This window comes from Athene cunicularia, unplaced genomic scaffold, assembly GCF_003259725.1.
Source record: "Athene cunicularia isolate RWA unplaced genomic scaffold, athCun1 SCF_1, whole genome shotgun sequence".
Classification (NCBI taxonomy): Eukaryota; Metazoa; Chordata; class Aves; order Strigiformes; family Strigidae; genus Athene; species Athene cunicularia.
Genome location: NW_020799155.1, coordinates 78,520 through 91,836, shown reverse-complemented (window position 1 = coordinate 91,836; position 13,317 = coordinate 78,520). Strand labels below are relative to the sequence as shown.

The 13,317-nt window shown below is 38.3% G+C and overlaps 1 protein-coding gene across 1 annotated transcript in view; it reads right to left on the bottom strand.

The window, feature by feature from the left end:
* Positions 1-13,317, bottom strand: part of SLC10A7 (solute carrier family 10 member 7) — a 158,348-nt gene that overhangs the window by 93,508 nt on the left and 51,523 nt on the right. The window contains exon 6 of the mRNA XM_026867003.1: positions 4,535-4,573. Coding sequence (XP_026722804.1) covers positions 4,535-4,573 — 39 coding nt within the window. The remainder of the gene's footprint in view (positions 1-4,534; positions 4,574-13,317) is intronic.

Sequence of the window (13,317 nt, the reverse complement as noted above, 5' to 3'; positions counted from 1 at the left end):
GTATCCCCTGCTAGCTTTAGCTTTAAGTTGGAAGACAATGTAAATAAAACCACTACCCTTGATTTGATTAGCCAAGTGGCTGCTCCAAAAATCGAGTTTTTAAACAACATGAACCAGCTCTGTCCCCTCTTAAAGATGGTCAGATAAGATAACAAAACCATAGATACTTAATTTGGACAAAGGAGATTAATGAAGTGATGGGCACGTGGAAAAGTGTCCTTCTTCAGACTGACTTATGTAGCCTAGACACATGCCTGTTTCATCCTATAGGTTTCAACAGAGGAAGCAAAGCTAATCCAAGACAGCATCAGAAGTCTCAATGAACAGTTTCATTTTTTTGGCTGCCCTTTGCTCTTTCTCAGGAGTGCAATGGTCACCAGGGCGGAGTCCTCTGAATCCTCTCATTTTTCCTCTTGATTTTCTGTCACCACAGACCTTCAGATCTTGGTTACAGTTCTTTGTTAAAGGTGAAACTGATGGCTGTTCCTTTCACACTTACTGTTCATAACCCCAAGGCACCAAAGAATCAAACAACATTGACAATCCGGATACTCTCAAGGGTTTCCACTGTCTCAGGCGGGAAGGAGATCAATGAGAGGTAGAAAGAGGTTAGACAACACTGTTTCTAGTCTATCAATGCAGAGCATTTTGTGAGGACATCCTCTTCCAGATTGTAGGCCCTCTCCTTCTTCCATGCACATGGCATTATATTGTCACTGCAAATTGAGTTTAGCTCTCAACCAAGCACGTGCCTCCACTTCAGTGCAAGAACCGTCTCAATGACAGGCTACGACTTGTTGAACTTAGAAGTCGAAGGAGCTGAGCCACCCAGGCAAACACCACACAACAACCACTAGCACTGAATGTTTTTCAGTATCCGGTCTATTGCTTTGTGCTTTGGACACTAACAAGCATTATTTTTCTTTTACAGCACAAGTTTTAGAAGCAGAATAAAGTTGCTTAGGAAGCATGGTAATGCATACAATGTTAAGAATCTCAACAGACCCACACTTAACATCCCAGACAGTTTCTTTAGCCTTTAGGTGAAAAAAAATATCCTCTCCTATAAGCAGAAGCAGCTACCTCAGGGCTTTCTATCTCAGCAGATCTTAGCATGCATTTGAATGCTTTACAGTAGCAACCTTGCTGATAACCAACCACCCAGTATTAGTAAAGCACTATCAGATTTTATTAAAACCCCATTAAGAGGAAAAACTGAAATCACTTATGTTCCATAATTATTATAACCAAACTGTTTAAATGAGGGGAGGAGATAATGATATTAACTACCCAACTCAAAGCAATCCTCTGTGGTATGATTCTAAATATTCTCTTGGCTGAAATTTATGTAAATTGAATTCATCTAACATTAGTTATTACTAATCTAGCTACATAAAAACACTTTTCTGTAACAATTAGTTCTTTAAAACATTGTGTTTTAATTAGACCTGGGACATTATTAAACTAAGTGTAAATATGTACAGTATCATTCCATGCATTGTTTTGCCTGCGTATTTATAGGAATATGGGCTTTGGTGGAGTTTAAAAGGAATTGCTTTGCAGTTGGTTGGTAGTTTTTATAAATCTCCTTACCAGTGAAAACACCTCCAGATGCTTAATCTAAGTGTAGTTCTGTTCAGCAAGACGTAGTCAACGTTTCTACATTTTGCCTATCACAATAGGCACAATTTCATCTGAATAAGCTCATCTCAGTATCACTCTAACATTATGCTTAGTCTTTTCCTGCAGACATTTTGTTCCACGGTTTATTTTAATCTAACTTCTCAAGGACCATTTCCTAGCCTTAAAAAAAACCAAAAACAAACAAAAAAAAACCCCAACAAAAACCAAAAAAGAACAAGAGCTAAAAGCACAGCACATCTTTCAGCCCTTTTAAATCATCTTGTTTCACACTATCACACACAGGCACTGGCCCACAGGGCATAGTCTGAGAACAGACAACATACTGTCCTCCTGGCTTTGTCAGGGCTACACATAAGTGCAGAGACCCGCCCATGTGCTACACACTGTAAAACAAGGAACATAAGAACAACTGCAGCCTTGCCAATGGTCAGATCCTTCCAAATTATCTCCAGGACCCATATATGGCTATGGTCACAAAGGCATATAGCTACATCTAAGCCTATCCACAGACAGCACATCATCAGACACTAATAAGAAAAATGCAAATGTGATTTAGATTCATCATGAATTAAAGATAAAGGAAATACGATCTCTACCTATAGCTAAGCCTGTAAGTTAGGCATCAATATAAACTGATGGATTTCCAGAAACACCCCAGGACCGTCCATAACTTTCTCAGAAAGAGGCCACTTATTTTCATATTTCATAGAACAGTTTTGACTCCAAAAAAGAATATATATATATATTAAAAAAAATCAATGCTTCCCCAGTTTTTCACGGAAGACTTACACAGTAAGTGACCACATGCAGTGAGATTGAGGAGCTACTCAAAGGCCATGCAGACCTACAGCGCTGTGAAACTGGTAAAGTGGCTACTTATTACAGTCCCTGGCTCACTATCACCCCATTGCATTTTCAGCCATAAGCTTCATTCCATCATCTTCGTAACTGGAAAAGTTTGTAAGAGCAAAGCTTTCAGTAAACATTATTTGTGATTTATTTTCTGTCATACATATATATTCCCTGCACAATCATGATTTCAAACTACGATACCACAATAAGCATCTAAGTGTGTGTATATATTTGTGACTTAAAAGTGGCCACTTACTTTATAATTTTATTTTTAAAAAATCAGTAATTAGAAAAAAACAGATGGTACTGTGGTTTGATTCTAGGTGATCTTTAATATTTTTGAAAAGTCTTTCCTGGGAATTTTTTTAACAAGAATGTTTACTGCAATGCTGCTCCAAGATTTCAAAAACAATCTGAAGTGAATAAAAAGTGAAATGAGGTAATTATATGTAAATTAAACCTTCCAATGATCAGCTCACGGAAGTAAGATCAAAACCAAAATCAGGAGTATTACATGAACACATAAACTAGCTTAGCTTCTTTAACGGAGATTTCTTCAAAGAGCTACAAACAGGTTCTAGAAATTAAAATATGTTTATGTTGCTTTACAAGGAGCTGGCATTGTAGTCAGATGCTCAGGGGCCTAAATTCTTATTTGAAGTCAAAAGACATTCTCCTAATGACAGATGAACTGAGGCCTTTGGGTATTCAAGGAAACCTCCTGAACTGAAAGCCAGGGACAGGAGAGAAACTGGAGCTCGTGCCAAGCAACAACAGAAAATGACACGCACATACACAGACTTAAGGGTTGCTCTAACACTGGGGTTCCACAGTTGGAGGCAGAACATACCTGCTTCCCATCAGTGGAAGATATAATAGGTGACAAACAGAAACAAGTACTTGGGAATCGATATTTTAAAAACAGGAGTAGTTGTCTATACCCACAAAACTCACATTTACCCTCCTAACTTGAACTTAGTCCCCTCAAAAAAGCAGCAGCACAATGTATAACTTCAAAATGCCATGCAACATTCTCTCCTGGCAGTACAGCTTTACATACCTCAACTCCCGAACTCCAGCTTTTCATAAAACAAATATGCATAAAGCGAGTTATTTTGTACTTGCAGTTTTAATTTCCTAATTTGAATTCTTTTGTCATTCATTCATTTTATATATCATAGTCCTCTTTTTGGGGACACAGGATTGGAATCGCAAATGCACACTTCTAAACATGCACAAATCTTAGTAAAGAAGAACAAATTCAATTATTAGCTGGTAAATAAATAAAACAGTCACAGTAGCTTGCCTACATATAAAATAATTTGTATTTAATTTTCATTAATGTCCCTCTAAACGACATATCAATAGAAGAAATCTATTCTTCCTTTCTTCATAAATACGTGTACTTAGTGCTCTTTACCGTTTCCTTCTGAATCTTTGTAGACTATCAGACCACAAATACTGGTTTTGCTTTTTACAGAAACAGTTGTATTTCCAGCTGGATTGATTGCTTCCCCATATCTAGCTATTTTAGTGTGCTCCTCAGAGACACTGAGTGGCTTCACTGACAGTGAAACATGCTAAACAAATGACAAGTCACTGAGTAAATTAGCATCTACTCTCTGATCATCTGGGTCATGTTTTCTTTTCAAAATCCACGGCCTCTTGATAGAAAATAATGAGTATTTGATGGGCCTTATTAGAAAAATCAATATATTGATGCCCATGTCTGAAACATCTGCATAATAATAGAATCTGTTAACCCATTAAGTAGAAAATTAAGATGTGTTTACACATTATTAATTTACAATGAGCAGAGACCGTTTATTCACTACTTTCCTAAAGAGTTTAACAAAAAGAAAAGAAACTGTAATATCTGTATTTAATGGCATGGTAACATAAATTGAAAGATGATTCAAATTTTTGCCAGCTAAATAGCACAATTCCACCAACACTAATGTGAAAAATACAAATACACCAATGATACTCTTAAAAATAAGACTATTAAAGCACTTGCTATAAATACTGCATTACTTACCAAAAAACTTCCAAAAGCAGAATTAAATATAGCAGCTGCCTGAAGAGAGAAAAAGATAAATATCACCAATGGTAAAATAGCTATAGTACAAGAACAAAATGTTATTCCCCTGTCCAACAAGCTATTAGATTCTCCAAATACACACATACACAGAGACCATTATGCAGTTAGCCACTGCTTAAAAAATTGCCAGTGGCCTGTAACTTATGAAGACTGATAGGTTCTAGTTTATGCATTCATAAATAATGTGCTGAAATAGACAAAAGCAGGAGGAGAAAATCCTTGCCGGTAGACTTAAGAGGAATATCCACAAGAACTAAGAATATTACACAGAAGCTTGGTCTCACTGCTTTTGCTCTACTTTGCCAGGAACATTTTTACATATTGACCTATTAATTAAAATAAATATAATCTGACTTAACTGAAACACTGCATTTTCATAGATTTTAAACAATTCTTAATGGAGTATTATTCAGGCAAGAAAACGAATTTAATTGTTCATCATAGTAAAGTTTTGACAAATTCAGGAATTTATGTAGTCTGATCAACTAATTTAAAATAGTAACAAAAAAAACCCTAACAAAAACAACCCACAACCACCCCACACTTCTGAGGCCAAAATGTCTGATCATTACTTTTTACTCTACAGTCTTTTAAAATAAGAAAATAAGTAATTTTGATAATGACTTTAGATGTGTTTGTGCTTACCTAATATCCAGGAAACATAAGGTAGTAGTATTATTTCTTAACATTAACTCATTAAATCCCAGGAAGTTAAAACTTGAGCCTTGCATAGCTTTCCCCAATTACCAAGAAAGAACAGCAACTCTTGTATGGCAGCCAGTCTGATGATGAAAAGCCACACAGCAAAGGTAAGAGGAAAGGGAGGAGGGATATCTACCATTTACATGAAGATTTAGAGCAGAATCATCAAGTTAATCACCCTGGACACTTCCAGCCACAGATTAATAACAAGTGGATGCTAGCGAGTTTAGCAAGTTTGAATAAAGTCCAAAATCAGGGTAGGAGCTATAGCTGAACCTGCCTTCTGCTCCATAAGAGGATGCAATGAAAATGAATGGGTAATGAGATCCTTGGCTCTAGAGAGCTTAGCTTTCTTATTCAAGTTCATAATTAATTCAAAGCTTTGATAATTTCATTAGATTCCTCCTCTGCTGGCCCTATCAATAAAAGATGGCACTGGACTGCAGCTCCTCAGTGGCCCAAATACAAAAACAAATGCAGACTGGGAAACCTTTGCTGACTTGCTTACTAACAGGGACAATGGCATATGGCACTCCATGCTGCGGAGGGAGCATCTGAATAGATACAGCTAAATAAAACATTATAGTTGACAGTTGTAAACTACAGTAACATATTTTAACACCTCTTCCTCATCAGCATTCCTTCTTTGAACATAAAAAAAAGAGGCACAAGTCCAAACAGCTCCTCTTGCCAGAGATCACAGCAAGAGTGAGTACTACTTAAAACAATCTTCAACAAGTGTGAATTAAATCGGGATTTTCTACTTGTCTTTGAAGCTGTGTAGTTGGTACTTTCATGTGGCAAGAGAGACACACATTATAGTCATGCACAGAAACCTACTGCAAAGGATCAGTTAATATATCCCTTTTAAAGTTCCTATTATAATTATATTTAAAAACTCGACAGGTTTATCAAGCCTCTTTGGTATTTGTTGGACACGTGCCATTCTTTTACACAAGCTGATTGTATTTGACCACTTCAATCTGATAAAGATGCAGAAAGATCCGTTTTATTACATCCTGCCTCTGGATCCAGGAAGGAGGATCTAGACTTCCATTTTTATGCACACTCAGATCTTTTTCTTGCAAAACAGTTTTTGCTATATAAAACAGTGGAAATCAACTGTTGAGATCTGAAAGACAGAAGCATCTGGGCTCCACTTCCACACCAGAAGGCTGGGAGGAAACTTAATGGTCCCCTCCTCCCCATGCAGATTGTGTGTGCAGAATGATAGTTACATTTCTGCTACTACAAAGAACTGTATCACTCACCTTCTTCAGGAAAGCTGGTGAAGTCCACATGAAATGGATAGAGCATAAAAAGCAGCCCTTCCCTCCCCAACATGCTAAACTTACCTCTTCCTGTCTCAAAAATATCTGGTCCTACCAGAAGTTGGTTTCAGGCCAGGCTCTGCTTACAGTGCAGGTGAGCCTGCCAGAACACATCTATTGTTGCAAGAGAAATAACTTTAGTGCTAGAGAGCCCTCAACTGTTCTCCTGGTTATTTCAACAAAACATAAAGAACAAAGCAGCAGCTGGCCAGAACCGATACACTCAAAAGGACACTGTGCATCTAGTTTTAGCCACATCGGTGACTCCCAATCCTGATTGGAGGATCAGTTAGAGACATGACATTTCTGACTTAAAATAAGCTGCAATTCCCCTTCCAGGAGAAATTCTGTACCTGGAAGGGTGGTAAGGAGAGACATTAGATGGTTCTATGGTGCTGATACCAGATGGTGATATTTCACCTATCAACAAACTTTTTTTCTTTCTTGCTTCCTGATCCACCCAGAAGATTTATCTTTATTTGTTTGCTTTAATATTCTCAAGCATATAACAGGTACTAGGATAACATTCTTAGACAAATTTTATGCTTCAGGTATTAAGCCAGTCATGTGCAAAAGTCATAATTCACAACTGGTCCAACGGTACACTAGTTTGCAATTTTTAATTCTCTTTCTCCAAAGTGTCTGAAACAGTCCATGGCACATGATTAAACACTCATTACAAGCAAAAGAAAAAAAAAACAAACAGAAAGACCACAAATTAAGATATAATCATTCAGATAATTTGCCTCAGTAAGGGAAGACTTATACATGTCAATTACTCTATTTGCTGTTTTCTTTATAAACATTTCCCCTGCAAAATAAACTCAGAAGTACATTTTTCTCATACCCACAAACCTGGGGCTTAAATTTGTGATTCTGGTTCAGCTTAAACAAACTGGTAATAAACTGAATCAACTGTTCCAATTTGTAATTAGATGTACCTAGTAGCACGACCCTGTAGAATTTAAACACTTTGTGCTTCCAACTCCCTTCTATCAAGAGGGATAATATTGCCTACATACCTCACAGGGCATTGTCAAAATTAATTCATTGCTTAAAAAGCACTCTGAGATCCTTAGAGGGATGATACAAATAAACATTAGTGCTGACACATGATACAGCTAGGCTCTTCATTTTCTATTTGAAACATTTATTAGTCACTATTATTACATAACTTTTTTAAGTGTTTGCTCCTTTTGTGCTTCAACAGATATCAGACTATCTGCAGTCAGCTTAAATGAAACAGTAAAACATGAAAACATTTAGATGTCCTCATAATACTCCAAGTTCAGATTTGCATGCTTGCAAAATGTTCATTACACTTACCATCAATGTGAGGGGAGAGTTCTCTATAAAATCAATGGTAAGATCCTTTCAAAAGGTAAATGCATAGCCACGTATTGAAATGCAAGGTCAGACCACATTCAAAAGCAGCAGTAGTAAGACCAATTACTCAAGTCAGATGTAAAGACGAAAAGTCATTGCCAGTAGTCTTTACAGAAGAGCATGTGCATCTCCACTAGAGTTTAAAATAGTACACACTAGCTCCACTAAACAACAGATTTACTTAGTAGTAAGTAGGTACAATTTCAGTCAACTCTGTATGCCACTGGGCTCGAGGGAACAATCTCACTGGTCTGCATTGCTGGGGAGGATCAGCTGGCCTGGAGCACTTTCAAGTGAGAAGTAAGCAGTTCGCCCCTGAAGGAAACCTATCTGGCAGTACTTGGCAGAAACTTTCCTCCTCCCATACCTGAGCCTAGCAAAAAGCTTCAGACCTTCACTACCCCCCTTATCCTGGAATATGTGTATGGAAAACATCGCTCAGATTTGTAACAGTGACAGCAACAAGATCCAAGACAGTCCTCACAGCAACAAAGGCTAGTAAAAGAAAGAAGAAAAACACAAAGCCACAAGCAAGGGGCTGAGCACTCCCCCATGGCTGGGTACCCAAATTCAGTGTCAAGTACACACAGCATTCAAGTACATGTGACTGGGCAGCAAATCAAACAAGTATGTCTTGAGGACACCAAATACAGAATACAATCTGAACTCATTCCATTTCCTTTTATTTTGGTATCAAGCTAAATTAGCTTGGTATTTATTTGACTAGATATATTTTGATAATAATGTAGCAGGACTACATTAAAGAAGAGGAAAAAATACACTGGCAACATTTGGAACACCTGAGTCAAAAACCAACCAATTATGTCATTAGCAGCAGGATTCAAGTTCCATCTCAACTGGAACTACAACTTCCTTTACTGCAGAGTCACAGGGAAGCAACAGTGCCTCACAGCTTTATACAAGGACCATACCATAAAAAAAAAAAAAAAAAGGCTTTTTTGCAAATATGTATAACTTTTTTTAACACTAAAATGTTTGATTCTTGAGTGTCATTTGGCAGCCTTTAGGGAGATAACCTTCCTAACTGTACTTAACCCTACGCTTACCTCCAGGCACCCCACAGCTGAGCGAGTACTTGCAATGCACACTAGGACCTGTCTGGCCCCAAGTCATCCCCACTCTGTGGAAAGGACATTCCAGGGCCAAGGCTACAGATGCAGAGTAATGAAGCTGAATGGCCTCAAAACATCTCAGAAGGAAGTGGCTTGGGCATCATACAAAGCTGCTTGCTCTGTGTATGCCTGCAATTAACTGCGGTTAAAACCTTATCATTTTTAGACATGCACTAGTGGGATATACAGCTCAAGTACCAGGCATAAGACTAAATATCCTATTTAACACACATGGCACAATAAGAAGAGGAAAACAACCCAGGAGAATAGAAAGTTGGAGAAAGACAAGGACTCTAGCAGTACCACTGCAGGATTAAGCCGTAGAGGGCAGAGAACACAATGTCGTAATATAACATATTAGAGTGTCCATTTAATAGATCTAGGTCTCCTATTTAATAAGGAGAAGAAAGCAAAAAAAAAGAAAGAAAAAAAAAATACTGAAGTGATGGAAATGGTTTGACCAAACAGGACAGAAAAAGAAATTTTATCTACCCAAAGACATCAGTGTAGTTCGAGAAGGTGGAGGAAGAAGGCAGGACGTCACAAGTAGCTTGAATGAGTAGGCAGAGTCCCTTTAAACAACTCCTTCAATCTCCTATTTAAAAATAAAATCTCATGTGAGTGTTACCGCAGCTCATGTCTTAACTGCTGTTTCCATTAATAAGATGTTACAGCTCTGTAGAAAGCTATTTGCCATAGCACTGTTACTGCAAACAGAATATAAATATACCTAATAAGGTTTAATCTGTGTTGCTGTTCATAACTATTCATCTGAGTTCAGACAGGAAAAAAAATATATATATTCAAGTTCCTGGTTTTGAGGACTAAATTGAATCAGGTGTCCTCTTCTCTTAAGAAAATTAAGTTGCTTTTGTGCAAGAGTGTTTTAATGAGAACAGAGCCTGCCGACATTGATAAATGGGAATGACACCAGAGAGAGCATGTAAGCAGGACAATATGTGCATGTTACAGTCTTACAGGCTATTTTTCACTGACTATCCTGAATGACTTCGCTGTTTCTTAAGGGGCCTATTAATCTCAAATTTAGTTATTACACAACGTTTATTTGAACATATATTCTGTGGATGATGACAGTTAATAAAGGAAATCTTTTACAAGCTGTATTTTTACATATTGTTCCAACTGCAGCTCCCAGTCATTCTACTGTATTGATGGAATAACCTAGTTATGATGCAGCTTTAAAAAAGGCACATATATTCAGATTCTTTTCTAAGCATATGGGGACTCTTAAATAACTGTTAAAATGCATATAAAAATCCTGCCACAGCATGGCAAAAATAAAAGAGGTAGACTTAACTGCTCAACAAAATCTCTAGCTGCGTAGTCGCCCCCTCAAAGGCAAAGCACAGGCCTTTTTAACACTTTAGCATCATCTTTAAGAAACAAACAGGGACTAGATTTGACTCTTGGAGATGTATGTACCTCCGTAATGAATTCAACCGAAGCTGTAGTATGCATCTGACACATGAATTTGGCCCCTTGTGTTGTATATGTGATAGGGCACCTCAACAATGGTATTAGATTTTAAAAAAACTCCAACCAAACAGACAAAAAGCCACCCCCCCAAAACTAACACAAAAACCCCACAAATTCAAAAAACCAAACACACAAACAAAGGACTTTGATAAAAACTAAGTTTTTAGTCTAAAGAAATCTTATAAAACTGTGAACTCATGTTCAAAAACTCTCTTAAAAATATGGAATTACTCTTAATCTTTTTAGTGGGGTAGAACTGTACACATAACCTTATCCTCTTAAAAAAACCCAAACCCATCAACACCACCACCACCCCACCCCATCACCCCCCCAAAAAAACCCCCAACAAACCTACACCCACCAACCAAGGAAACCCCAGCCAGAACACCAGAGGAAAACCCACTAAAACACGGAGGGGATTATGTTTTTATCCACTGCCATGTTCCCTGTGTTCCAGCACAGTTTGTTGACTGTGAAAAAGATATCACCTAATCTCCAACCTGCCTCTAGAGCTGTGCTGACAATATGAAAACATTTATTTATTTCAACCATGTTCAATAACCATCAGTTTTATGGAAATGACACTGAAGAGGCACCAGAAAATGAAAACAGGATAACTAATATGCTATTTGTTCGCTTTTCTGCAGGGGTATGTCATCCAGAGAATGATGTCCTCTAAAACACCTCATTGGCCATGGATCCAAAGCAGCACACACTACAGATTTGTTCTGGGCTGGCAGAGGTTGCCATCACCCGAGTACAAGTTTGTGCTGCTTCAGCCAGGCTCAGCATTCTGCCACAAGCAGTGCAAGGAAACAAGCTGGGGGATCTGCTGGCAGAGAGTTATTGCCTCCTGCTTCGTACTAGCCAAGTTCTTTCTGCTGAAAATCAGTTCTTTCACTCCCCCATTTTTGTAGTTCCTCATAACCATCACCGCCTGTTGGTAATAATATTTACAAATACAAAACCATCCATCAAAAGTATGTCAAAAGGCAGGCTTTTTAGACACACTTACTTAGTGTATGTGGTGCTCTCCACTGCAGAATTTCTGTTTCACCAATAGTTTCAGCAATACTGAGACAGAGAAAGAAAACTATCCAACTTTCTTTCCTCTCATCAGAAGTGGCAACTTCTCTCTACTGTGAGCAACGGCCATGACTCAAGGGAGTTCTGGAGGGCAGTCCTTGACCAGCCATAGCCTGAGCCCAGTGGTACACTGAACCTGTAGCTTAAGCACAACACACAAAATCACACTCATGAGACACAGGGCCTTGCAGTGCTGGCTCCTATGTCACCCACACCAATGGGGCAGTAACCTCCACATCTACAGTGGAGTTTTGAACACCAACATGAATAAACAGAGGCAGTTTCAATTTTTCTCTCCTCTACTTAAAAACTGTAAATGCAAATATTGAGATTCCTGCCCAGTGCCAGTGTAAACATTCAAGCAAGCAGTGATTTAAAGCCGACAGACTCGTATCAAAACATGCTTTCTCATGATGAGTACATATGTCCATAACTATCAGCAAACTTCATGCTCTAGCATCCAACCTACTCCTCCACACTGTTCATATGGCTGTGTCACACCAAAAAGCTCTGGGTTCCTGAGAAGGCACATAGCCAAACTCTTCATATGTATTTCTCCTCAAATGGAAAGCTCATTTCCATAATTCTCCTAGACATGGAGAAACAGAAGGCAATTTCCCCCTTCTACCTGCATCCTGTAAAGTATAAGCCTTAGCAGCCATACATTTGACCTGTGAAAAAAACCAAAACCATGCTATACTACACAATTAAAGGGCTAAAAGGAAAGAATCTAACCAGTCACTGACATTTTGGTATGAAAACTACCCACAAACCTTATGCATATTATGCATTTGTTAGCAACTCAAGGCTTATTACAGTAGCAGTGAAGACACTAGCTCTCGCACCAAAACCAATGGACTGCTGAACCATGATTTAATAAAGCAGGCTCAGCTGAACAGCAGCACACACGTAACTCTGTCAACTTGATCCTCTGTTATGGTCAAACACTTCATAACTGTAAGTGACTTTCTCTCTAAAAAAAAAAAAAAATTACTGTAGAAGGTATCCTCAAAAGGATACAGAGCAATAACAACCTCCCAAACATACTTTTATTTAAGTTCACATTTTCTGAGATCTTAAGCTGTGATAAAAACACTTAAAGGTCTTGTCCCCTGATTCTCCTGGAGACACATCATCCATAACATGATTAGAGGTCTAGTTAAACAATGCATCCCACAACTCCAAAGAGTATTACTTCCCTGCTGAAGTGAAATGAAAGCACAAGGCCACTTTTTAAAAGGTGCCCTTTGCATTAACTGTAAGGCTGTGCCTGCACCACTATTTTTCTATAAACATCCCACCGTCATATTGCTTTCTGGGCAGTTAGTAGCAGAATCAGACATTTTAACTCCTATGTCATCCAAACCAGCTCAGAATGGCATTGTTATTAAAGCCCATGTCTCCACCACCACAGGAAACAACATCACTATTAGTTGTGCAGTGCCAGGAGATTGGAAATAAAACACTAGTGCAAGCAAGGTCACAGCATGGGAAGGCTGGCTGAAGTACCAGCTTTGCCAAACGAAAAGTGGCCCACTGCCCAGATCCATGAACCCCTACCTCATGTCAGAATGTGTCACGGGTC